Below are 24430 nucleotides of genomic sequence, written 5' to 3'. Positions count from 1 at the left end.
AATAAAGTTACCTTGAACCTTCACCTTGATCCAATAGCGACGTCATGCTTGGATGATGACATATGACTTTCAGCTTCAACTACAGTTAGATGTTGTCATCACTATGTTTGAGCATTAGCTTAATTTCTAACACTAATTAAGTTATTTGCCAAAAAATATTTAGCAAACAGTGGAGCTAGTCAACATAATTAGGATATTAAGTAAAAATATAGGAAATGTCATAAAAATGCCAAAATAAACTAGATTGGAACTTAAGCAATATACAACAGAACACATTATCGCAATCACATGGTTCCAAATTAATTGTCTATGTATTTTAAGTTTTAACTGATTTGTCTGTCTGCCTTGAACATTGCAGTTGTTTGCCCGGCTACCTCTCCAGAATCAGACCTTGATTCCCAGTTACCTTTAGTCATCATGCTAAGCACAGATGTATCTTAATTTTAATGAGAAATCAATCTTCCATCACTGATTGGAAGGGATTGTAATTACACTGACCCTGTATTCCATGTACACGACAAAGCTAAACAAAAGCAGGTTTTTCCACAAGCCACCGTTTCACATAGCAAATTCAATTTCATTTACAGTGTGGCAACTGTTAAGGCCTTTATCCAGATTAATCATACGTCAACCTAACCACATTTGACACTATTTCCGCAAAAAAAAAACCACCTGAAAAGTTACAGATTTACTGGGAATGAAATTTCTCCTTTACACAGTTAATGATTGTTAATCTATAGCTAAGCACTTAGGCAAAGCACTCACTAGATGATAGGATTGACTTATTTGAACATTTGTTAGGATCTGTATGTCTGCAAGATCATCATGGGGCTCGAAGAAAAAGGTCTGCCTTATTAGTATTAGTATTCTTGTATGACAGTTTTGCCAGAAGTTTAATTTTCAGTGTTGTTGTAAATTAGGACTGGCAGGGTCAGGAGAGGCACTGGTTGGGCTGATTTTTAAACTCTTATAGCACTTAAGCCTCCTTGAAAGAAGAGTTGCATGATTCATTAGGCTCCACACTGACAGAAAAGTAACAGAAGACAAATGAAAGGCGATACAGTTTGTACATCCAAATGTAGCCTAAGGCAGCTGGGGATCGAACCTCCAACCTTCCGATTGAAAGACGTCCATCACAGCCACCCTTTATCTGCACTTTATCTCCACTTCCACAGATTTACCCACATAATCCACAGCATCGAGCCTTTTTGACACAATAGCTAAATTTAGAGTAAAAACCTGTACTTGTCCAATTTTACAACCACAGAATGATTTACTTTTGACCAGTTCTTATAATGACTATCAGAAGAACTGCATTAAACTAAACAACCATAACTTTAAAAAAAAGATCTAGGGCAGGGTTGTTTTTTTTAACAGCTAACAAAGACTTTTTTTGTCTTCACCGCTCCTTAAACTAATAGGAATGTGGAGAATGTGATGACATTTACTTGATGTTGTGACAAATGAACCAGCCATTAAGAACAAAGGCTTTGCCTCCTTTGAAGTCTTTAAGGGCCAACAATAGCAGTGTTTTACCTCAACACCTGTTTGCTCTTCAAGCCTAATATTATATGTCCTTGAGTCTCTGTGTTGATTTAAAAGAGGGAAAATATAGAAGTTAATTAAGGTAAGGACTGCTTTCTTTGAAAAACCTTTATAGAATTTAGAGTTTAGCACCTTTTTTCTCTTTCCCATTTGTTGTACCATTTCAGCAGCTCTGTACAGCTGACTTAGGATTTTTTCACTTTGCAAAAAACAATTAGCATAAACCAACCTTCAACAACTGCTTTTCAAAGGCAGCCTCTTTAAATTCAATAGAAAAATTATATTCTAGTACAAATATCACCATTATGATTTAGCAACAGACGATACACACATGGTCCACTGCTTTTTGTTATTTGTCATATGGTGTACAGCAATTTAAAATAGTCTTTAATCAGGCCATTGCTTCATTAGAACACACAGGCATAGATGGGAGTGTGCACATATAGAATCTCACCTCCTCTCCGGGCAGGAAGTTGTTGTGACACAAAGGACAGTGGTTGGAACCTTTACCCGAAATGGGGGCTGAAATAGAAACAGGACACCTTTAAGCCACCTGCTATACAATTACAGGAAAGGTCGCCTTAACACTAAAGGGGAACAGTTTTGAATACAACACCACTCTGAGGAGTGAAAGCATTAGGGTAAACACAGTCTATTCTCACTCACAATTTAAATTTCTGTTATATCAGCAGCAGTAAGAAAGACTCTAAGTTTTCAGTTTATGGTAATACAGAAGGCTCACTGGTGTCAATTATGTATGGAGACATATGGCTGGTGACAGAGACTAAAGGTAAGTCCTGATACAGTTAGCCTGCTACTTTAGGTTAGTCCGTACAGTAACAGTGACCTTGTATCCAATGAGAGAAACTCTGAAGATCCAACGAAAACAGCTGACAACTTTCAGAGAGTAAATACTGGTAACAGGGCTTGGTATTTTACCAAAACTCTACTGAGACAAACACTATGGAAAAGACCTGACTGAGAGTACTTCCTATGTAGCAATGTGGACTTAGAGCATATTATCAGGATTACATTTTTATTCTTTTATTAGAGCTTTCTTTGTAGTCACAGACGTTTTAGGGGATGACTGTCAATAAAATATATTAACCCTATGAACCTTCCACATGCGGCTGAAGGAGATCTTTATTTGCAAAATTCTATTTAAAATGATTTCTAATAAAACTAAAATGGATGGAGCGGCATTCTTTTTGCAGTTGTATGTAAAAGCTTTCCTCTTTCCATCATCGCGTGATACATACGTTTATGACCTCATACATTTAAGATACCGTGTCAAATGTTCATGATGTTCAAAGGCCTTTACACTCTGCTTCTATGAGCCTTTATCAAAAATATGTTGTTCATGTTTATGCACTCAAAGGTGTTTTGGATAAGTATATTTTCTTTGTTTAATTAGCTAAATGTTATAGAAAATGAGTGTTTCATATTTTTATTTATGACAAAAGGTCGATACTTAGTTATTATGGTCAATGTACTTAAATAGCCTCACAATAAGCAAAAATTCCAATATATGCATTTTGATTGCAGTTCTAAGGGTTAAAATAGATGCACATCCCAGCTGCACTGGGTGCTAAACAAGGACAGCTTGAAAAGTCTACACTGTGGAGAATCAGTTAAGAAAAAGAGTCAGAAAGTTTATCAACCTGAGGTTAGTGAATAAGTGTTTCAGGAAATGTGTCTTTTTGGAACAAATGGCTTGCAAATAAAGAAATGAATCATTAAGCATGCATGTGGTGTGTGTGTGTGTCCGTTTGTGAGAGAGAGAGAGAGAGAGAGAGACAGAGAGAGAGAGAGAGAGAGAGAGAGAAGGAGAGCTGAAAATGCTCTGATTAACACATTTTCAACGTGCAATTATCAGTAACAGTTATAATCGTCAGGGGCAAGAGTACAATCCAGGACAGTTTGACTAGATACCCTCTAAAGACCTGCACCAGGAACTTTTTTGTATTTCATTCCCCAATCTCTCCTTTTTTCTGTCTTTGTGTAAACTTTAATTATCCACTAAAGACAAAAGAAAAATTACAAAAGCAAAAAAATTTTTTCATCACATTCAGCATTTTAAGAAATGTCTTCAGGGCAAGAAAGAAAGAGGCTGGAACTCACGGTTGCAGGCCGGACCCTGGACATGGCGAGTCAGATCCTCAGTGGCCACGGCCTCTGAGCATCGAGGGCACAGGCTGAACTTGGACCTGCTCTCACATTCACCAAGTAGGTGCTCTGTGAGGCTGGCAATCTCAACTACCTGTGAACACAAGGCAGAGCTGTACACAATGTCCCAAGCCTTATTAGCTTTAATAAACAGCTGGGCGGATATCCTTCTATCAGGACTTTAAATACGCCCACACTTACAAAATACCTGTCTACACTCATCGCAGCGTCTTAGCATAGGACAGTGCTTCCAGTAGTGAAGGTCCAATCCATCCTCTGTGAATGACTCATCCTTTTTACCGCAGAATATACACAAGCTGAAACATCAGATAAGACAGCAAATCAGCTCATATTTCTTCATAGAGCCGTAGAGAAACAAAAAAAAGAGAAATCGGCTAAGCTAATTGGAGTATACACCATTTTTATCCTTAGGCTGCAGTGTTTTTAAGGTCTCCACTCACTTATGAGTCACTTACTTGTCCAGATAGTTGATGGATTGTTGGACATCAGTGCTGTCTGTGACCATGTTCTGGGGCACTTTTGTAGCAGCTGGAAATTAAGAAGACGAAATCTGTTAATTTGCATGACTGCAATATCTGAAAGCTACCTTTCAAGCATCATCCGTATTAGGCTCAGCACTCTATAACGAAAAGAAACAATACTTTATGGAAGTATATGAAGATGTAGAAGACTTATTCCAGCCTCAAAGGGAGCATAATTTTGTCATCAGAGGTCCATAAATAGCTTCATAGCTTGGAAGGGGGTCATTCCCAAATGTGAAGCTTTGAAGATTTACAGGCTAATGTAATAAAACAAAACTAGAACAAAATTAAACTACGCCAGATTAAAACACAATTACAGTTGTAAGATGCCAAATAGTACTTTTTTTTGTGGCAATCAGACTTGTTGGTGTTCAGTTGGATGTTTAATTCTACAAAGAATATCTTTATGGCGAGTAGAAAGTGAGGTGTTTTTATTTCTATCTTTCTCTATAAACATGTGTACGTACTTGCTTTGCCAGCTTTTTGGGACTGTTTCTCTTTGGAAGCTTCTTTCTTAGGCAATTGTTCTTTGGTGCTTCCATTCCCTCTCTCCTTCAAAAGCACACAGAGAAGAATGAGGAACATTAACAAAGTTACATAAAGAGATGCCACCCCACAAGAAAAGCTCTACAACAGTTTAAAAGGGACTTAGACATTGACAGCTTTGGATAAACGGTGAGACTGTATATCCATACACCTGATTAAGTTTCTAACCACCTACAGAGTTGAAAGTCTACAAAGTCTGTGCAGAGTTAAAATACAAATTAGTAGCTATTGCAAGAAGTGATATAATTGCAGTCTAATGACAGCTCCACCTACTGTGATCTCCTTCAAGGCAGCCAGCTGCTCCTGAAGAGAGTGAATCTCTGCCTTCTCTTTTTGTCCATCCAGCTGACCACCTCCCTTCTTGAAAGTCTGGATAAAAATATGACATGTCATCAGCCTCATATTCAGAGTCAGTATTTCCTTTCTACTGTCTCCTTCACACATTTATGATTTCACAATTCACAAACTTTTGGTCTCTTCTGTGGTTTCATACACATTTCAGTTTGTGATGAAACAAAGGATTGCTAGGGAGTGCACTGCTAAATCTCAACTGCTCCTGACTGCCATATCTTATGATGTCACTGTCCATCTTCTCCAGCTGCTCAATCCATGACAACAATCTGTGACTACAATTTAATAAAATAACTAAGTGAACATCTTCGTTCTGACAGTTTGTTGCAGTAAGTAATTTTAACACAGTGAACATAGTGTCCAAATATATCAAAAATGTTACATAAGGTTACATTTCGATGAGATTCATGTTTACTAAAGAAAAAAAACGTCTTGCCTGAGTCTCCACCAGCTTTCCTTCAATCTTGGCGAAGCCATCAAAGAGGGTTTTGTAGAGGAAGTTCTTCCGTGCAGCTGCATCGTTGGATGGAAGGTAGCTGAGGACAGCAGCTCTGTGCTGCTGGTACATGGATAAGATGATGTGCACAGCCAGCTCTCTAACCGCTGATGCACTGTGCTCCAAAGCTGCTGTACAGAACTGAGAGAGGAAAACAGGCTTATCTATAAGCATGTACTAAAGTAGAATTGAGCATGAATTTTGACTTACTGCATATTACTGTTTATATATATGACAGAAGCCAGTTTCAAACTTGGTTTTTCCTACAAAACAGAAAAACATTTATTTGACATAAGAAAGAGGTATGTCGTTGTTGTTGACATAAAATTTATTCAGACTTTTTTCACTTCGAAACTCAATCTAAAACTTTGCTGCCACTTGTTTGGCCGCTATAACTGCGATGAAGAATTTTTTGTTTAATAATTTAACTGATTTTTCTTTATCTCTACTGTGTTAAGATGTTATTCTACTGCATTTCTTAACCTGGCGTAAGGTTGTTTTAATTGCCTCCATTCAAAGGTTTAATGGAAAAGGCAAGAGGACATGGTTGGAGTTCTTCAATCAATTTCAAGAACTTCTACTATGTCCAGTTGCCTTTTGGATAAAGCCTTTGAATTACCATGACCTGCATGACTGAGAACCCTCACAGTCTATTCCCACAGACTTGCCTTGACTTGTCTTAACTTCAGAATACAGGGGAAACAAGGCAGAGCACATCAAATTCAGAGCTTGCATTTGATAACACACAAGTTTTATTTATATTTGCCACATATTCAGTCCAGTTTCATCTGCAGAACAGCAACCAGGTTGACAATGTCCTTTAAGAGAAGAGCACATGATGACGTCAAAGAAGTCCATCATCCAACATAATCTCTGAACACAATGACAGTCTCGCCTGTGGACCACATTAACATCCAAAGGTAAACTGTGCACAAAGGCCACCAATCCCTTGCTCAACCGGCTCATGGACAGCCTGCCATTATTCTCTGTTGTCGCTGCCGACCACCTCTCATTTTAATTACAGGAAATCCAATCACCCCCTTTTTTCACTCTGGTTCCCGCCTCTGAGCAGATCACCCAGGTGACAGTAGAAGAAAAAGGAAAAATGTTCAAACCAGCTAACACTGTAGAGCTATCAGAAGGCAAGTCACATGAGCGAGAGGCAGACACAAGAAGCAGTTTTAGGTAGGAATTCCAGGTTTCAATAATCTATCAAGTGTTTTATATTTTATTGAATTATTTATAGGGGAAGCTAGCAGGCAAAATATTGCAGACTGTAAGTGATATAACATCACAGCCCTCATTATTAAGACATGAGTAGATCTGACTATTATAGATCTGAATTAATGTGTTGCTTAGATGTATTTTTATTGTGTTTATGACCATTTTAGACATATAATTTAGTCTGCAATCCAGATCAGGTATATTCAGTATTAATTATCATGTCAATACACCTTGAGAAGAAGTAAAACGACCTCCATAGCTTTGAAGACCTATAGTTTAACCTGGAGTTACCTCTTCATGACTTATAGTCCCTGAATTTGGCATGGAATTGTATCTGTGGTAAGCTGGTATGCAAACAAGAGCCACTTCTGATTAGCATAGTGACTTACCAGGTATCTCATCAGAGCATCACAGAGAAAGCAATGATTTCATTGTCTATTTCTTAATCAAAATTGATTAAGAAATGGGCTATGAAAGGGTGGATAAAAATTTAAACCTGGTGTCTCTTATATGTTCCTAGTCAAGCTGTGGAATAAAGCAGAGCCCTCCTGTCACATCTCCATCCAGACCCGAAATGTTTCCCAGGCAAACATGGGAGGCAGCCAACACAAAGAAGACAGGCACTGAGCAAGCATGCACAAACATGCAAACACAGGCCACCCAATGCTACCTTTGCTTTCAGTGATAAAAGCAGAGTAAAGTCAAGAGGAGGGCTGAGTGGAGGGGGACGGGTGGAGGACCGGTCGTAAACCAGAGAAGGGAGGACAGGGTGGTTGTCCTGCCCGGCCTGGTCAACAGTTGGATAGTTTGCACATAGATATTAGGTCACTGCTGGAAACCAGAGGAGTGCAGGGGACGTAAAGTGGATGCCAATGGTGACAACATTGACTCAGCTGATGGGAGCCTAATGACAGCCTGTTTGTGTGAACTGAATTGCCCCTGAGAGTCAGAAAGGGACTGCTCTGCTTTCAGTCAGTCACATCATAATTACGAGGTCAAATGTTACGGGAAGTCAGCATGATAGAGTAGTATTATATAGACAAAATACTATACCTAACTCTATACAGTGCATGTGCTTTCATGTTATAGAGGATGTTGTTGTAATTGCTATTTCCAGACAAAGTTGATACTTTGCCAAACACAACAGTAGCTGTCAACAGCTTCAGTATAGAAATCGGTCACATCCTGTTTGATTCTGAACTCTGATACAAAGCTGGCATTTTCTTGACATCTACATTGTGCATCTATTAAATCCGCTAACATGTTGAGTGTGTCTTCCAGAATATTTCTGACACAGTGGATAAGCTACAGAAAGAAAATATGGGACAGAGTGACCTAAAAAGTCAGAAAGAGTACAGAAGCCGAGGGACACTGTGGTTGAAGATTTTTTTTTCCTCAACATCATAGAAGAATTATCTTATTACATAAAGATTTCAATAGTTCCAGTGAGGATATTGACCACATTAACATGGTCAAAAGCATCTGAGTTATGGGAAGTTTTGAGCATTTAATAAACACCACTATTTGTGGTGACGAAATATATATTTATAAATTAGCCTTGTAAATAAAGTTACTGTCTGAAGTATTTGTACAATAAAATGTTCCTGTCTTGCTTTGCAGGTCTTTGATACCTGCATACAGAGCATACCTGTCGTATTTATGATTCCTCATTGAAGTTGTTCCCTGACCTGCTATCTGGCCATTTGTTATTTTAATGCAAACTGACAAAAATGTACAGCTGGACTCTCTTTCAGTTGATTTAGGGGTCTCCAGCAAATAATATTCAAGAAAAGAATGGATAGATGCATTTAGCATATTTGAGGTTACTTACTTTCATGACATTGTCTAGGGTGAAGCCAGAGTTGTCAGTACCAAGTTCAGCAAGTAGCTTCTGGATCAGCTCGGCTCGACTCTGAGCCAGGCGAGAGGGGAAGTTGGATTTGAAGGGCTTCACCAGCTCACCAGGGATTACCTGCAGGACGCGAACATCCTTCAAAAGAGCCATTTCCTAAAAGGGGGGCATGAGAAAGACACAAAGACTTTACAGTCATGTACAGTCATGAAATGTATTATATATGTATGTCACAATCCAAACATATCTGCCCGATGTTACATGTGGCAATGTGTAATTCCACACGAGCATCTGTTAGAGGGACAAGTCATGACAGAGAAGACAAGTGTATTATTAAATTACAGGTAGCCTCTTGGAAAAGCTTCCCTCAGTTGTTTACCATGTAAGGCTCATCAGGTGGGTGGAATGTAATGTTGGAAATAAATGTGACACACACACCACATACACACATAAAAACAACGAAGAGGCATTCAGTCATTGCTATAACGCATTCAGAAGGGCTAGACGATGATTTCAGAGGGCTGAGACACATGGCAGTTGCCTGCACAGCTTGTCCTAAGTTGAACTCATAGAAACAGAAGCTACTGACGCTCATAAAGACCTACTCCCTTCCTGACTCATCACACACCACATCACCCAATCCATCAGCCAAAATCACAAGCCAATATATATTTTAGGATGTCCACATACTTTGTTAATACAGGTAAATTGTATTTACACATGAGAATGCACCAAAGTTTGTTTTTGCATTTGCATGTAACAACCCTTATTGGTCCTTAAAAAAGCCTCTCAGGAAGTTGAACGGTGGACACTAAAACTCTGAGATAATACTTAACCAAAAAAAAGTTTGTTGCAATTCCTTCCCCCCGTTCTCTACATTTTGCGAAAATTTACATGACAGCCAGATTAACATTTGTTTTAAACCTGAATAACATGCTCACCCAAATGAATACCGAGTGTGCACAGATAAACTCTACTTAAGTGTGCCACTGGAGGTAGGATGACTTGATTTTTAACACACATTGGAGCTGTTGTTTCTATTTGTTTAGTTCGGGGCATGTAGATCCAAAAAATCTGGTCATTGTTTAGAATGGAAACTAATGGCTGTTGCCCATCATTTACACAGCCATTATCTGTGTTTGCATGCACATAAAAACCCAGTTAAGCATACAAATCTACATATTTAGTTTGTCCTTATGTTACATGCATCTAGAGTCAATGCATCAAGTGTTTCATCTACTGTTAATGCTATTCATACCAATGACGCTATCACTATACTGACCGGTTATTAATGGAATTGCCTGCTTGAGGAGTTCGGCCTTATAGTTAGTCAAATTATCAATCATCCAATTAACACATATAAAGAACTACAAATGTAATATTAGACTAACAGTTTAAATAACATATAAAGTACTGATTGCCTTTGTGAAAAGTTAGATTGAGTGTTGCACATGCTGGAGCTGGTCTTAAAGTTGTTTCCTGTGGTAATGATAACTTTTTGCCGTCATTGTATTAAAGGCATTTGTGAATACCTTAATAAAAGGTATTTTACCACAGATTGCTTCCACTCACAAGGAACAAAACCTCCTTTATGAAAATGTAGGCATAATTTTTGTTAACATGCACTTAAGAAACACAGTTATGCATATAAATACATGTATAAATAAGCTTTTCCTTTTGCAGGTAAATAAAGTTGTCAATTAATTCAGTGAGTTGTATGTGTATTTTCCCTCTGCTTTTATATTGATCAAAGCAGTACAGTAATAATGAGAGATACTACGGCTTATATGGACAATGACTACTGAGAGAGTGAACAGGTAGCCAACAGTATATCATGTATTTAGATTCAGCTGGAATTGGACACATTGAGTGAGGGTCTTTTAAAGTGCATCTTTGTATTCTGAATATTATTTTTGTAATCAATATCTCCCTATTATGATTTGATATACAGTATTTTAAAAACAAATAGTGACCAATGCAAATGCAAGAAAGTAGACAAGAAACTTTCCAGATAATGGTTCTGTAAGATTTTTCTATTGTGTAGTGACGACACATTATAACATGTTTTCACTTCTCTGAAGTATTCAGAGTTCAGAGGGAAAGGCTTTATCTTCTTAGATGACTAGATTTCAGTCACAGAAACTGACTTCTTGGGAGTTTTCTGAATTTGTTTCATAGACATGGTAGGTTTTAGTCTTGTGTTTTTTTGTAATTTTCACCTTGTATTTTGTAGGATTGTTAAGTGTTTGTATGTGTTTGATGATGAATGAGTTTGGGTTTGTGTTCATGCTGTCATCCAGCTGTTCCACCTTTTGGGTTGACTCATGGGATAGGGAGGTTACCTAAACCCTTTAGTATGTGTTGCAAGATGACTGAAGTCCCACCATGTTAGTATGTGTAGTAAATTAACATCAATAAACCATTATCACTTGTAATTTGACCTGGAAACACTGGTCCATGCATTTATCTTTTGTCGACTTGATTACTGTAACATTGTCTTTACAGGTCTTCCTAAAAATTCAACCAGACAACTGCAGCTGATTCAGAACGCTGCTGTTGGAGTCCTCACTAAGACCAGGAAAGTAGATCACATCACTCCAGTTCTGAGGTCTTTACACTGGCTGGAATAGATTTCAAAATACTACTGATGGTTTACAAAGTGCTGAATGGTGTATAGGGCCAAAATACATTTGTGAGCAACTGACACAATACGAACCATCCAGACCACTCTTGGTCGTCCTGGACAGGTCTGCTTTCTGCACCCAGAGTCAGAAACAAACATGGATAAGCAGCGTTCAGTTTTTATGCTCCATATATCTGGAACAAACTCCCAGAAAATTGCAGGTCTGCTGAAACACTCATTTCTTTTAAATCAAGACTGAAGACTAATATGTTTAGAGCTGCCTTTTATTAAATTATTTTAATAAATGTATTTTAATAACTATTTTAATTATTTAGACCTGCACTTTAACTTTTATTCTGATATTTTATAACTGTCTTTTTATATTTTAGCTTCTGTTTTAGCTGTTTATATTGTATCTTCACTTTGCTTTTTAATGTCTTCTTTTATGATGTCTTTCTTTGCTTTTGTGGTCTCGTGTAAAGCACTTTGAATTTTCTTGTTGCTGAAATGTTCTATATAAATAAACTTGCCTGCATGCCTGCCAATAACCCCACATATAAAATCTGGTGCTTCTTTGTTTTACGTACACTCAACTCTGCTGTATTCATTGTTTCCTAATGACTGCATCTCACATTGCCACTTTGTTAAAATGTTTCAATTTGCCAAAGACAGAAATGTTGGATTAGGGAATGTTCTTGTCTTGCGCAAGATAAAAAAGTTGTGTCATAAGAAGGGATTCTGGACTTCTAAAGAGCTGCAAATTTCCACCTTCTCTATTTCCGTGTGATTTGGCAACCCTACAGCTCAGCACAGGAAACTGGTGGGCAGAATAGTTTGCTCATCAGCTGTAACCGAACTCCCATTTCTGACATATACTACAAGAACTGGGACAATATCTAAAAATACAGAAAAAGCTACACTAACTGCAGAATTACAAAATGGCTTCCAAATACTACACCGGCATGGTGTGGTGTTTTTTTCCGTTTTAATAACTGTTATTCTTTGATAGTTTACTGTATGTAAATAAAGTAGTACCACTGGTGCAAGTTAGACAGGTTAGTACGATAAGTAAAAATACCTTTATGAAGGCACTGGCCGTGGCCCTTAAGCGGCTGGCTGAGTCTCCAGTCCTGACCACCAAGTTGGGCCATGTCTGCTCCAGGCAGTGGGTCATCTCAGTCCGGCCCAACCCCAGAGCTGGGATCAGCTGGCTCAGGAGTAGCCGCAGCAGCTTCAAGGAGGCGTGAAAAACCTGAGGAAGGAGCAAGAGGACAATTAGTTCCAAACTAAGCGGAATTCCCAAGAAAGGTTAGCACAAGGGTGATGTCAATTAGCAGGAAGGCTCGACTTAGCAATGTAAACATGGCAATGTTTAGAGTATGTAGATGGAGTGACATTCATTTGTTATAAATGGAGGTGGGTGATTTATAAAGCTAGCAAATAATTCATCCAGGCATACCCACCAGGCAGTGAAAAGAAAGATGCAAAGCTGTTTCCCCAAAGCAATTAAAATACCACTGCATCATGAATATATCTGTAATTTTTGTGTTGACTGGGTAGACTGAGTGAAAAGCCAAAAGAAACATGCTGGGCTGTTTACAGAGCACGGATGTAATAATGACCTGCAGTATAGACCACTGAGAGAAGGGTGCATTAATGTTCAAGTAAATTGAAGCCCATTTGTCGAGCAGAAATTAGAAATTAGCCAGTTAACATCTTAATGGAACATTCAGTGTATTAATGTAGCTAGGAAAATAAATCACAAGAATCACACGAATTGCCGCTAACGCTTTTAATTACATCACAGGTTGTAGGCGATTTCCAGAGAGGACATACAAGGAGATCCTTGTCAAATCTGTTGGTTTAAGGCAGCCAGTTCAGGGAGAGAAAACTGGGGTTGAATATGGTACAGGGGGATCATTGTTAACAGTATGCATGTGTGAGGGTGTGCTTATGGTTTAACAACATAAACGTTCTGTTTTTCAAAGAAATACATAGAATATGATTTAAAGAAGTATGCAACAGAGGCAAAGTAAACATATCCATAACACTTTAATAGGGCCTCTTTCTTGGCAGCAGTTCTGTTCAATTAATGTGGACATAACAGAAGAAAATGAATTGCATAATATTTGTAGTTTTATTTAATCCTAATAGTATATTTATGTCACTTGACTGAGGTCCTGATTTTCTGTATAACATTAATGATATTCACAGATTAACACATGAAGCTTCTCTCCTTTTGCTAAAGAGAATTCGCAACAGTGTAGTAAGGGAGCTGTGCCATTGTGCCAGATCTGTTTTTTTAACTGAACCAAACAATGCTGTCATATTTCTGTCCCAGGCAGTGATTTTGCACAGCGTGACAGCAATGCGTAAGCAAAAAGAGGCATGACATATAAAAAAACAGCACAGGTGTCACACACACACACAACACTGTCCATTCCTTCCGGCCATCCCACTCTAACATTCATTTACCTATGTTTGCACCTTTGCTGAACACTCATCGGCGGAAAAACTGTGAATGCTCATTGTAACCATTTGAATTCTTTTAAAGCTTAAGTAAAGACTCTTCTCTTAAAAAATGGATTTATAAAGACAACTTTACACCTAGACAACTTTCTTTTCAATACATGACTCACAGATGACACTTTATCCAGGAGGGCCCTCTTCACCAGGAAGGTTGCAGCTCTTGTCATGTTCCTCAGCTCCTCCCTGGGGGTGGAGGGCGATAGCTCCAAAAGCTTCTTGTACACAGCCAGGAGAGCATCCTCTCTGTAGGACCAGGTTTTGGAATATGCCCCAGCAACCTGAAAAGAATAGCAGGAAGAACCAGTGTATTTAAGAAATAACAACCCAAGAGAAAGTAAAACATAAAGTAAAACATAAAACACAAGCAAGAAACATAACCATGTTTCCCCCCCTTTCTTTACTTACCAGGCTTTCCCCAAAGGCCTCTATTGGGAGGCCAGCCTCTCTCTGGCCCTTCTCTGTCAGCGGCTCGGGCTCTCCGCTCATTTCAGGGCTGCATGGAGCCCTTTGGGCATCAGGTTGGGGAGAGTGCTGCTCTTCAGGACTCTGGATGACCTCAACAGGCTGGTCTTTCCTCTGAAGGGCTGGCAGCGGCCTCTCATCGTAAGGCACACTGGTTACCTGTCAGCACATAACAACAACTTCATAGCTATAAATTATATATTAACATTAACATACATACTGTATATTATATTTTAAAACTTTAAATTTTATCTATATGTGCTGTATTCATATATTTCTCAGCAGAAAACAAGACAAGATATCCTTTTGTTCAGAGGCTCAAAGAAAACTGATCAACTGAAAAATATCTCCAAACCCCTTTAAAAAATTAATCACCTCTACCCCTCTTCTTTCACTAACTCTCACTAGCATTTGATCACTGAATAGGTCGATCATTCAGCACCATGTTGACAATCTATGGTTAACCCTCTCAAAACAAGCCTAAGCTCCATGTAGCTACTACTATCTCCTCTGGCCGGGCCCAACTGGCACCCTGCTGGCTTGTACTAGGCTCAAAGCCCTGCTGTGAGGCCAGGTTGGCAGCCACTGGAGTCAGCCAACTGTTGCACGATTTTAATTAAATAGTGAAACCCAAACCTGCAGTAAGGCCGGTCTCAGTAGGTGGTGAGTAAAGCATAAAAGCCCCTGCTGGTCATCATTTATGCTCTAGGTTCCAATACTACAGAGGCTTAATGCAGGAGACATGCTAGATTATGTTTACAACAATAAAGATAATCATGCAAGCAGACTAGCTAAAGCAAACAGCTGTCTACAACTAAATTATTAATTAGAAAAAACAATATCAAAACTGGCTGTCCATAGAGTCTTCAACATCGGAGTATTGGACAAGTTGTTACTGAAGTGTCTGCATATGTTAGACATGTTTAATTCTGCGTAAAGATGTTGCAATGGGTTAAATTGTCAACAAATGTGATACAGTAGCACTTACATCTATCTTGGGTACAGCAGCAGGGGTGCATGGTGTTTCAGGTTGAATGGTTGCTTTAGATGCAAAAGTTCCTGTGTCTGACAGTTGGTTCTGAGGAGCGTTGTTTTTTTTTCCCTTCTTGAATGTGTCTGTGGACACAAGGGGCTTAGTGGTGAATGAATGGTGACCTGGAGAAGGCAGGAGGGAGGGAGGATCCTTGGCTGGGGATGAATCTGTAGCTCTCGTGATCTAGTGACATGACGCAAGGATAGAACAGAATTTATTTGAGGCAGAATGGGTTATGATTTTGCCTATAACCCAGAATTTCTCCTCACATCTCAACACCTAAGAAAAAATATATCTTTTCCATTACACAAAAAATCTGAAGTCACCATCAGTGGTTAGTGACTGACCATTGCCATGTCCAGCAGGTTGTGGACTTCCAGCTGCTGGTAGACGCTCTTCCTGTACTCCTCCATCAGCTCCTTCTTCTTCTTGGCCAGGTCATAGTCTTCCTTCTCGATTGCACATCGCTTCTCCACATCGTATCGAGCCAAACGCTCCCCCACCTGGAAGAGCCCAGGAAGAAGGGGACAAGACAGCCCTTAAGTGACACAAGAAGCCTCCACTGCCTGTTTATATAGGTTAACATTCACTCTCACTCTCAGTCTTACCCCGAAAATAAAGCGGCCTAGACAACATACATATGTGTCATCTGAATGCTTGTTTTTTTTGGCCACCTTGTACTTTATTAGCTTGATTTTACAGTTTTCCAAGATTTCAGAAAATCCTTTGGTGAGGACCATCTCATAATAACCAATCGATAAATAAGACATACCTTATAATGAAACAGAGTTAACCTTTAAACCTAACTGGTGCTGATTTGAAGATACATTTGGACTTGACACAGGCAGTTCTTCCCTGCACAATAAAACAGCAGTGATGCGGGCTACAGTACGTGTGCCATGTGGTGAATCATTAACATTTACAGGCTGGAAATTTGACAACAACTTCCAGTAAGTCAAACACGTAATTTCAATGTGAGGAAATTCCATTAAGCTGAATTAAGTTGTTAACACGGTGCCAGGCGACACAGTCTGAACATCAATGCCCTGTGATTCTTTGGGACATAAACAGGTGGTGAAATAAACACAGCAGATGTTTGTCTAACTTATATTTATTATCTTCAGCATGTAGCTCTTACATGCTACATGCCAACAAGCCAATTCTCCGCTGTCTGTCCTGTCTTCTCTTTGTCGTGTGTTTTCACATATCATGTAACACCACAAACCATCCTCTGACATCCTGAGGGTGCGATGACAAGGGATTTTCAGCATGAGTACCTTGACAACTGCTCTGTGAACAACGCCAATATGCTATGCTAACAAGGTGCAAGTGTTTAGTGTGTGTGTGTGTGTGTGTGTGTGTGTGTGTGTGTTATCTTGTTACAGAAAGACTTGTGGCTGGGAGTGAGACAGACACAGACCATCACCACAGCTGTTGAGCTTATTAAAAATTCATGGTCAGCATGGTAACGCTGTATACAAAGGAGGTCAGTAACAGGAATCTGAACAATGTTTAACAACTACTGTTACAAACAGTGGTGAAATTACACTGGATATCTGTAAAAAGAATACAAGCTTGACAAACTTGGCTGTGCTAAAGAAAAAATGTCATCAGTAGCAGAGGCACTGGATGGAAAATGAATATCTGGATCTGAATTTTTTTATCTATAAAACATTGCTTAGAGTTTTCAGAGTAGTAGCACTAATCCAAGTATAGATATGACCATGCTGTCCCTTAAAAATTTAAAATGCATTTCCCTTTAACGTTCCTGAATACAAGCTATGCAAAGTACCCTCCATAAGAGGAGACATAAGCTCCTAACAGACGCTGATAACAGCAAATAAGTATTCTATGTAGGTATTTTGAAAGTGTGCCGTTAGAATAGTGAATCTTGGGGAAAATGACTTGCACAGTAAAACAAAACCTGCCATGACTGTAGAACTTTTACCTTAAAAAATATAATTTTTCAGATACTTTACCTTTGTAAAAGTCATAATACCAGAATGTAAAAATACTGCATGAGAAGTCAAAGTTCAAGTTTAAATGTAAAAGTACAGACGTATTATAAGCCTAAGAAACTTAATATACCCAAAGTCATCTATATGCAGATGCAGATCCCTCTACAGCGTTTTACTTATTATATTAGATTATTGTCATTGTTATTTATACACTACTCTATAAGAACCATGTTAATGTTGTAGCCCATCTAAGTTAGGCTATTAACAACATTATTAGAGACTGTTCGGTAGGTTTATCGATAAAAGCGTACAGTATTAAATAGTATGATCATGTGTTTTGTGAGTAAAAGTAATGAGTAAAAGGCACAATATTTCCTTCTACATAAAGCCGGTTATAGTCAACCATTTTTTCCAGAATAAAGTTCAAGAATGGAAAAAGGGATCTCAATATTTAGCCAGTAATTATTGCGAAAATCTACATCCTGTCGCTGGGAAATTTAGTCTCTATCTTAGTACCTTTGTGTTCACAAACTACTAGTTCATACTGAAACAAAGGTTAGATGCAACTGTCCCTGTTTAATACTGTTTAACCTCATTTTGCTTTCATGGCTGAAAAACATAGCTGAATGTATCACTGAAAAGGCAGGCATCCTGATCATTCTCTGCATGCAAGTCAACCATGTGAGCAAATATTTGACGTCAATGTATTGTAGCCATTCAGCCTGCCTTGTAGCAGCTACAGTACCTTTTGCAGGTCTGCAATTGCCTGCTTTAGATTTTTTGCGTGCTCAAATTTCTCCTGCTGGACCATTTCCTGCTTCTTTAGGTCCATGAGACGGATGATGTGGGCAACTTCGGGATCCTGGTACATGTCAAAAGCCAGATCATCCAAAGGGGAGATGGACTCACATTTACTGTGTGCAAGACAGGACACAAAGACAAGACAAAATGTTTAATCCAAGGAATTTTTGCATGTATTTCAATCCAGCAAACATCAGTCTAGGCTTATTGTGCTTAACAATCATGTTAGAATATCAACAAGAGACAGCTGATTTAGTGTTGTAATTTCATTTAAGATAATGCTGGTGTAAAATATATGTGTCATCATCAGTTAAATCGGCTCAGTATTGTGCAACTCTTGATGAAAGGGGAAAAACACTGACTAACCCCCCAAGAAGTGAGACCCTGAGGTGAAACGTCCCTTGGGGGTTGATTTATAAAAAAATATTTCAAAAAGTGTTTTCCTCTTTGCATGGGCTGCCACCTGCATTGTCTTCAAATGTGAGTGACCTTGAAAGCCTTATTGGTTGGCTTCCAGACTAAATGGCTTTGTTGAACAATGTTATTGTCACAAGACAAAGAAACCAGAGTTCAATGGCCTAGCCTCACCCCATGAATGTCGTGTCCAAGGCGGCTTCCAGCTGTGTACTGTTGAGGTAGTGTTCGATCAGCTGCTCTCTGCTTGGCTGGGGGTAAACAGATGGACAAATTACACACACACACACGTGCGTATATACTCTTGTATTACTGTGCTGACCTGACCATTGTTAACTAATCCCATTAGCTGTAAAGGTGACCGTAAACTTTAACCCTCACCCTAACCTCAAATTGACAAGATTTTTAAAATTGAGGATCCACTAATAACTCTTTGGACCTCACAATCACAGTAATACAAGTTCACTCCACTAGAACACACACACACACACACATAAACACGCAAACTCAATCATTAATCAGCCCCTCCAAGCTATGGCCACATAAGGAGACTTGTAGTCCACCGTGCATGTTGTTAACACCTGAAATGTGGCCAATTATTCTAAGGACAACATTGATGACATCATTCTTGCAGTACTTTGTGATCACCAAACCAGCATTAAGGACAAACGTCCTGCTAGAGCAGAGCACTTCCTGTTAGCCAGTAATTAGTGGTAACAAGAACTTTACTTACTTAAACAGTGTTCACTCACAATCTAACAGCATGTCGTTACTCTGCCAGAAATGAGAAGCTTAAATATTTTCAAAACCGACTCAGTGGTAGAGTTGGTCGTCTTTCAATCGGAAGGTCAGAGGTTCGATCCCCAGCTCCCTCGGTCTACATGTTGAGGTGTCCTTGGGCAAGACACTGAACCCAAAATTGCTCCCGGTGGCATAGCCCACGGGTATGAATGTGATAACTGATTGACAGTTGGGCACTTTATTTAGCAGCTTCTGCCATCAGTGTATGAATGTGTGTGTGAATGGGTGAATGTGATATGTCGTGTAAAGCTTTGAGTGGTCGCAAAGACTAGAAAAGCCCTGTATAAGCACAGTCCATGTACCATTCAACATTTATTGTGGAAGATTACTAAAAGAGATTAGATCCACTGGGATTAGCCGTCCTTCTATTATTATCTTATCTTATCTTATCTTATTCTCCTTTGGTTAATTGATGGACTGATATGTTACTAACCTATTTTGAAATGTTGATGTCACATTATCTTAACAATGTCTGATGTTTTTGCTTCTGCCATAAGCAGCTGTGTGCTGCTGAATTACACTTCTTAAAGGGTCAGTTCACAGAAATTGAAAAAAAAAGGAAATTCGTGTGAAATATCCTTTCAATTCTCAGAGTCTATTGATTCCCTGTTAAATAAAAGGAAAAGAGACATTTTGACACGTCTCAGTGGGAAAGGCTGAAGGACAGACAGGTGGAAATGAATGATTGAATTACATCTCCGTTACATGAAGCTGCTTCAGTTTTAGGGTACTGGCTTACTTCGGCATTTTAACGAATCAGACCAACAGGCAACTGGCAACACCTGGACAAGTCAAAACATCTGGTGTGATAATGGCTTATCACACTGCCAACTAGGTCAGTAAACAACACTTGTAAAATATAAAGAATAAGCTCAAAACAAAAAATCTGATTGCACTCTATCAGCATAATATCATGTCTAAAAATTAGCATTAGCATTTGGAACAGAATGGAAAGAAAAAATAGTTTTGAAATCCACAAAGATTCATGCTTTGATTAATATTTAATTAAGGCCTAGCAAAGCAGCACTTTTACATCAACCATCACAATTCCCAAATGCTCCAAGCACCATGAATAAAATCCCATTCCCCTTCACTACATTGGAGTTAAGAAGATATCTCAAAACCAGAAAACTATCTGCATGAACAGACAACCCTAGATAAGGGAGACGTTTTTTTATACATAATTTGAATGAACTGAACCTTTAAAGTGACACATATGTAAATAAGCTTTTCTGTGTGTACTCACTACAGCATCCCTCCAAAGGGACAAACACAATGTCGGCCCATAGAACAGACATAAGAGAACAAGATTTAGCCGACCCTCTAGGTGAGATCACGGCTGCAGTGAAGGTGCTCAGAGTCGGATTAGCTTAGTAACAATGCACGGCTTGTTCCCTGGAATCTGTGCAAGTGTGTGTCTGTGTCTTTCCATGTTTCCGTGTGTGTTTGTGTGTGTGTTTTAAGGTGCTCTCTGTCCTCCAGGACCTGTCCGTCTGCAGGACTATCTGATTACGCTGGCTAACTAAAGGCCTCCTGTGTGATTACATACTGTCCCCCCTTTGTGTCTCATTACTACATTCCTGACACATATACACACACACCATTCAGGTAAACACGTGTGCATATAGACATACTTTTAAAGTGTCTTTGGAGTGAAAACTAATAAATACTACATAAAACATCTATACAATATATCTACTATGTTTTCTATCCATAAAAAATCCAATACAAATCCACCACAGGTAAGTTTCAATTTTTTTCCATCCCCAGTATTGTTACTGTGTGGTCCAAAAAAAGGATCATATTAATGTATTCAACTTTGCACAGAGCCTCATAACAGAAAATAAACAGCTGCTAAGCACCCTGTTTTTTGCTTTATGGAGTTTTATGAAGAATACATCAGTGACTATGATATCACATGTGGGGAAAACTTAATTAACCTATTTTGACCCGTTTCCATTTCGTCATTCCAGAAGTTCATGCTGAATTGTCTGTAGGTGGATGTGGAAACATCAATCAGCCCTATTCTGAGTGACTGATGATGGAGTAATGTCTCACAGAATCACAGTACAACAGCACCATCTACTGCTAGGTAGCTATAAGTTCAGTGATGAGTCACAGGTGAAGAGAGTGCACACTTACAACTGTGTTAAAAGCATTGCCTTCCAAAGAATCTCCCAGAACATTAATGGCAACCAAAGCAACCTGAAAAAAATAAACAGATGTTGGTGAGGTGGTAGAACAAAACAGAACTACATAAGAAAATCAAAGTTATACTATATGGGTGATATATGGGTGAATGCTGGGGGGTTCAGTAGTGGAACTTTTCCCCCTGTCAATAAAGGTTGGTTTTTATCATTGGATATGTTATAATAATATTCAAAATGTTTTAACTTTAATTAAATTAAAATACCAAAACCAACGATGAATTCCTCCTATTCACAAGACACTTTGTAGGGTACTTTGAGTCAATCACTGGGGTAGGAGCTACATATAAAGCATAAAATGTGTATTCATAATAAATTTCAACCTAAAAAGTGATTAAAATTATAACTGCAGCTATTTTATTACATTCACTTGTGTTTACACACTTGACTTTTATTACTATTTTAGGCTCTCACAAAGTTTAAAGCTTATCACATGCTATTAGAGAGAACAGTGATGTCTTGCTGTGACGATCAACAGTGAAAACACACAAAGGTATGCAATTTACAAGAATATAAAATGGAAAAAGGGAACGTAAACATCATGTTTTCCTAGATAAGACACAAATAAAAATAATAATTGTCTTTCAATAAACTATTTGGTTATTCAACTAATAATTTCCGAACTATTTAAAAAGTATTGAAGCTTATAAAGCTGAGGGTAGAGGTGGAGATGTGATATTGTGGAATTTCCGGGAGTGTCTATCGAAGCCGTCATTAAACACACAACATTTTAAAGGAAGCTACAAAACTGATATTTTAAGATGTTCTCTCAACAGATCATATTCTGTAATCTTTCTTAAGTTACTGTCATTTTTTAACACACTGTATCTTTCAGCAACGTTTACAAATATGATAATCCTCCAAAATCCATAAAAAACATCAGAATAATTACACTAGAGCCTCTGTTGCTATTGGATACCAAGCTGATTGCAGGCAAAGTGCTCCTCAGAGCCCATTGCAGCAGGAATCAAGTCAAATGAACTTCTATTGTGTTTCCAGCACTTAATTGACATAGCCAATTATGTTAAATGATCTAAATCAGGAAAGACATCATTAACAGCAATGGCTGCATCTAGAGCTATTTTTAATGGTAAGATTTGATTTACTTTAAACAAGGAAATCAAGATTTTTGTCATTATTGTGACTTATGTACTTTTGGAAGGCAACACCAACAAAAATACTTTCTTAAAACTGGGGCAAAAAAATAAACGAATGAACAGTTTGGATCAGTTTTTTGTGCCAGAAAAGAGTTTACCTGATTGTGGAGATTGAAACGGTTGACATAGTTCCTATGGAAGGTTATTCTCAGGTATGTTCCGATGGCATCTACATGGATCGACTTCAGCTCCCGAGCTTTGAAGCCTGTCTTCTCATTGTCCGACAAAGATACGTACCTGTCGTTAGAGTAAAGTGTGTCTTTTCAGTTCAGCTTCTCCACTGACAAGACTAAAATGCATTGCCAAAGTGTCATTTGTTGATGATATAATGTTCAAATACGTTATTCATCTATGTGGGTAAATCCCTGAATCAATTCTTCAATATGTCAAACAGTAGTCTATAACGTACCCTTAGGAAATCCATCATGACTAAAACACAGAGTTTGGCTAAATGTACTTCCATCCTTGAATGGTTACTAAGTTAGTTACAAATAAAAAACAGATCCAAGGAACAAAGCTTAATGTGGATGGAGCATCACTGGGTGCCTGAACAAGACTGTCCTCACCAGAAGAGAACATTATCTGATCACTTGAAACACTCAAAAATGAAAAAGAAACAAAAGGATTCCGTTCAAAATTGAGTCTGACCAAGTCTCACCCTAGTCTCCGAAGCTGCCCAGGGAACCCTTGGGTGCCGATTTCTGGGAGGGTGTCTCCAATGTGGAACTCCACCTTGGCTGGGATCAGGTACTGGTGGGCCAGCAGCTGCAGCTTCCTCACCCTACTCCTCTCACCCAGCTGGAGGGTGATGTGCTGGGGGTAGGAGCACAGCCTGGGGAATATTTGATTCACACAATATTGAGTTAGAATACACCAAATGTGGGAGTGTTCAATGAAACTACACTTAAAAAATGGTAAAGGTGAACTTGCCATGAATTCATGTGACAGGTTTTTGAAAATAAATCACAGTGTTAATGTACCTGCTGGATCTCCAGCCATTGACTGTTGGTGCATGGACCATGAGCTCCTTTGCACTGAAGTTGTCCTCATGACTTGAAGAGTTGACCACAATGAATCCTATCTTCCTGGGCATCCCTCAAATGGACACTGAGAACACATACAAGATTTTTTTCTGATATTTAATAACTCAAATTTCAAATAAATACAATTAGTGATAATTAATTTATTTTGTAGGCCCAGATCTTCGAATTTGCGTTTACTAACATCTTAATTTACTTTATTCTAACATATTGTATTGATCTGCTCTACTGACTAAGAGTGGGTTTCTATACAATATAATATGTGTAGTGTAAACCAAGAATCTGCACTTCTTAATGTCTTAGCATGTGTCCATTATGTTAATGACTTAAAGGAAGGAATTTAAAGTCTGGTCAGATTTTCAGTAATGTTTATTGACCTTTTGATCCGAACGTTCCAAATTTAAATTCTGCCAGTTTAAGACTGCATTTTATGTGAGCTATGTTTTTGAATGGGTGCTTATGGTCAATATTTGAAAACTTTGGGTTATTTTTTCTCCGGGAATTTTTTGTCTTTCTTTGAGGAATTTTATCTGTAATATTAATCATAAGAATATAGAAGAGGACTGTGACAGCACTTTACAATAAGAGGAAATATTTAATACCTACTAATAAAAGTACATCTCATGGTGGATTTATGTTGGGTCTCTCTCTAAATAGAAACCCAACATAAATCCAACATAAAA

The 24430-nt window shown here is 38.5% G+C and overlaps 1 protein-coding gene across 1 annotated transcript in view; it reads right to left on the bottom strand.

The window, feature by feature from the left end:
* The window catches only part of cep104 (centrosomal protein 104), a 31885-nt gene extending 8085 nt beyond the window's left edge, over positions 1 to 23800 (bottom strand). Inside the window, exons 1-19 of the mRNA XM_069660183.1 lie at positions 23688 to 23800; positions 23366 to 23539; positions 22806 to 22944; positions 21486 to 21548; positions 18717 to 18793; positions 18073 to 18241; positions 15717 to 15872; positions 15325 to 15552; positions 14280 to 14495; positions 13985 to 14152; positions 12424 to 12597; positions 8702 to 8878; positions 5587 to 5787; positions 5073 to 5168; positions 4721 to 4805; positions 4188 to 4260; positions 3920 to 4028; positions 3667 to 3805; positions 2000 to 2067 (exon numbers count right to left, since the gene is read on the bottom strand). Coding sequence (XP_069516284.1) covers positions 2000 to 2067; positions 3667 to 3805; positions 3920 to 4028; positions 4188 to 4260; positions 4721 to 4805; positions 5073 to 5168; positions 5587 to 5787; positions 8702 to 8878; positions 12424 to 12597; positions 13985 to 14152; positions 14280 to 14495; positions 15325 to 15552; positions 15717 to 15872; positions 18073 to 18241; positions 18717 to 18793; positions 21486 to 21548; positions 22806 to 22944; positions 23366 to 23539; positions 23688 to 23800 — 2625 coding nt within the window. The remainder of the gene's footprint in view (positions 1 to 1999; positions 2068 to 3666; positions 3806 to 3919; positions 4029 to 4187; positions 4261 to 4720; positions 4806 to 5072; positions 5169 to 5586; positions 5788 to 8701; positions 8879 to 12423; positions 12598 to 13984; positions 14153 to 14279; positions 14496 to 15324; positions 15553 to 15716; positions 15873 to 18072; positions 18242 to 18716; positions 18794 to 21485; positions 21549 to 22805; positions 22945 to 23365; positions 23540 to 23687) is intronic.
* Positions 23801 to 24430: the final 630 nt, after the last annotated feature.

Source organism: Semicossyphus pulcher, unplaced genomic scaffold (genome assembly GCF_022749685.1).
Source record: "Semicossyphus pulcher isolate SPU_LCO1_2020_fin unplaced genomic scaffold, fSemPul1.0.p SCAF_13, whole genome shotgun sequence".
In the NCBI taxonomy this organism is placed as follows: domain Eukaryota; kingdom Metazoa; phylum Chordata; class Actinopteri; order Labriformes; family Labridae; genus Semicossyphus; species Semicossyphus pulcher.
Note: the sequence above shows the minus strand (reverse complement) of the source record. Positions and strands in the feature narration are given on the sequence as shown.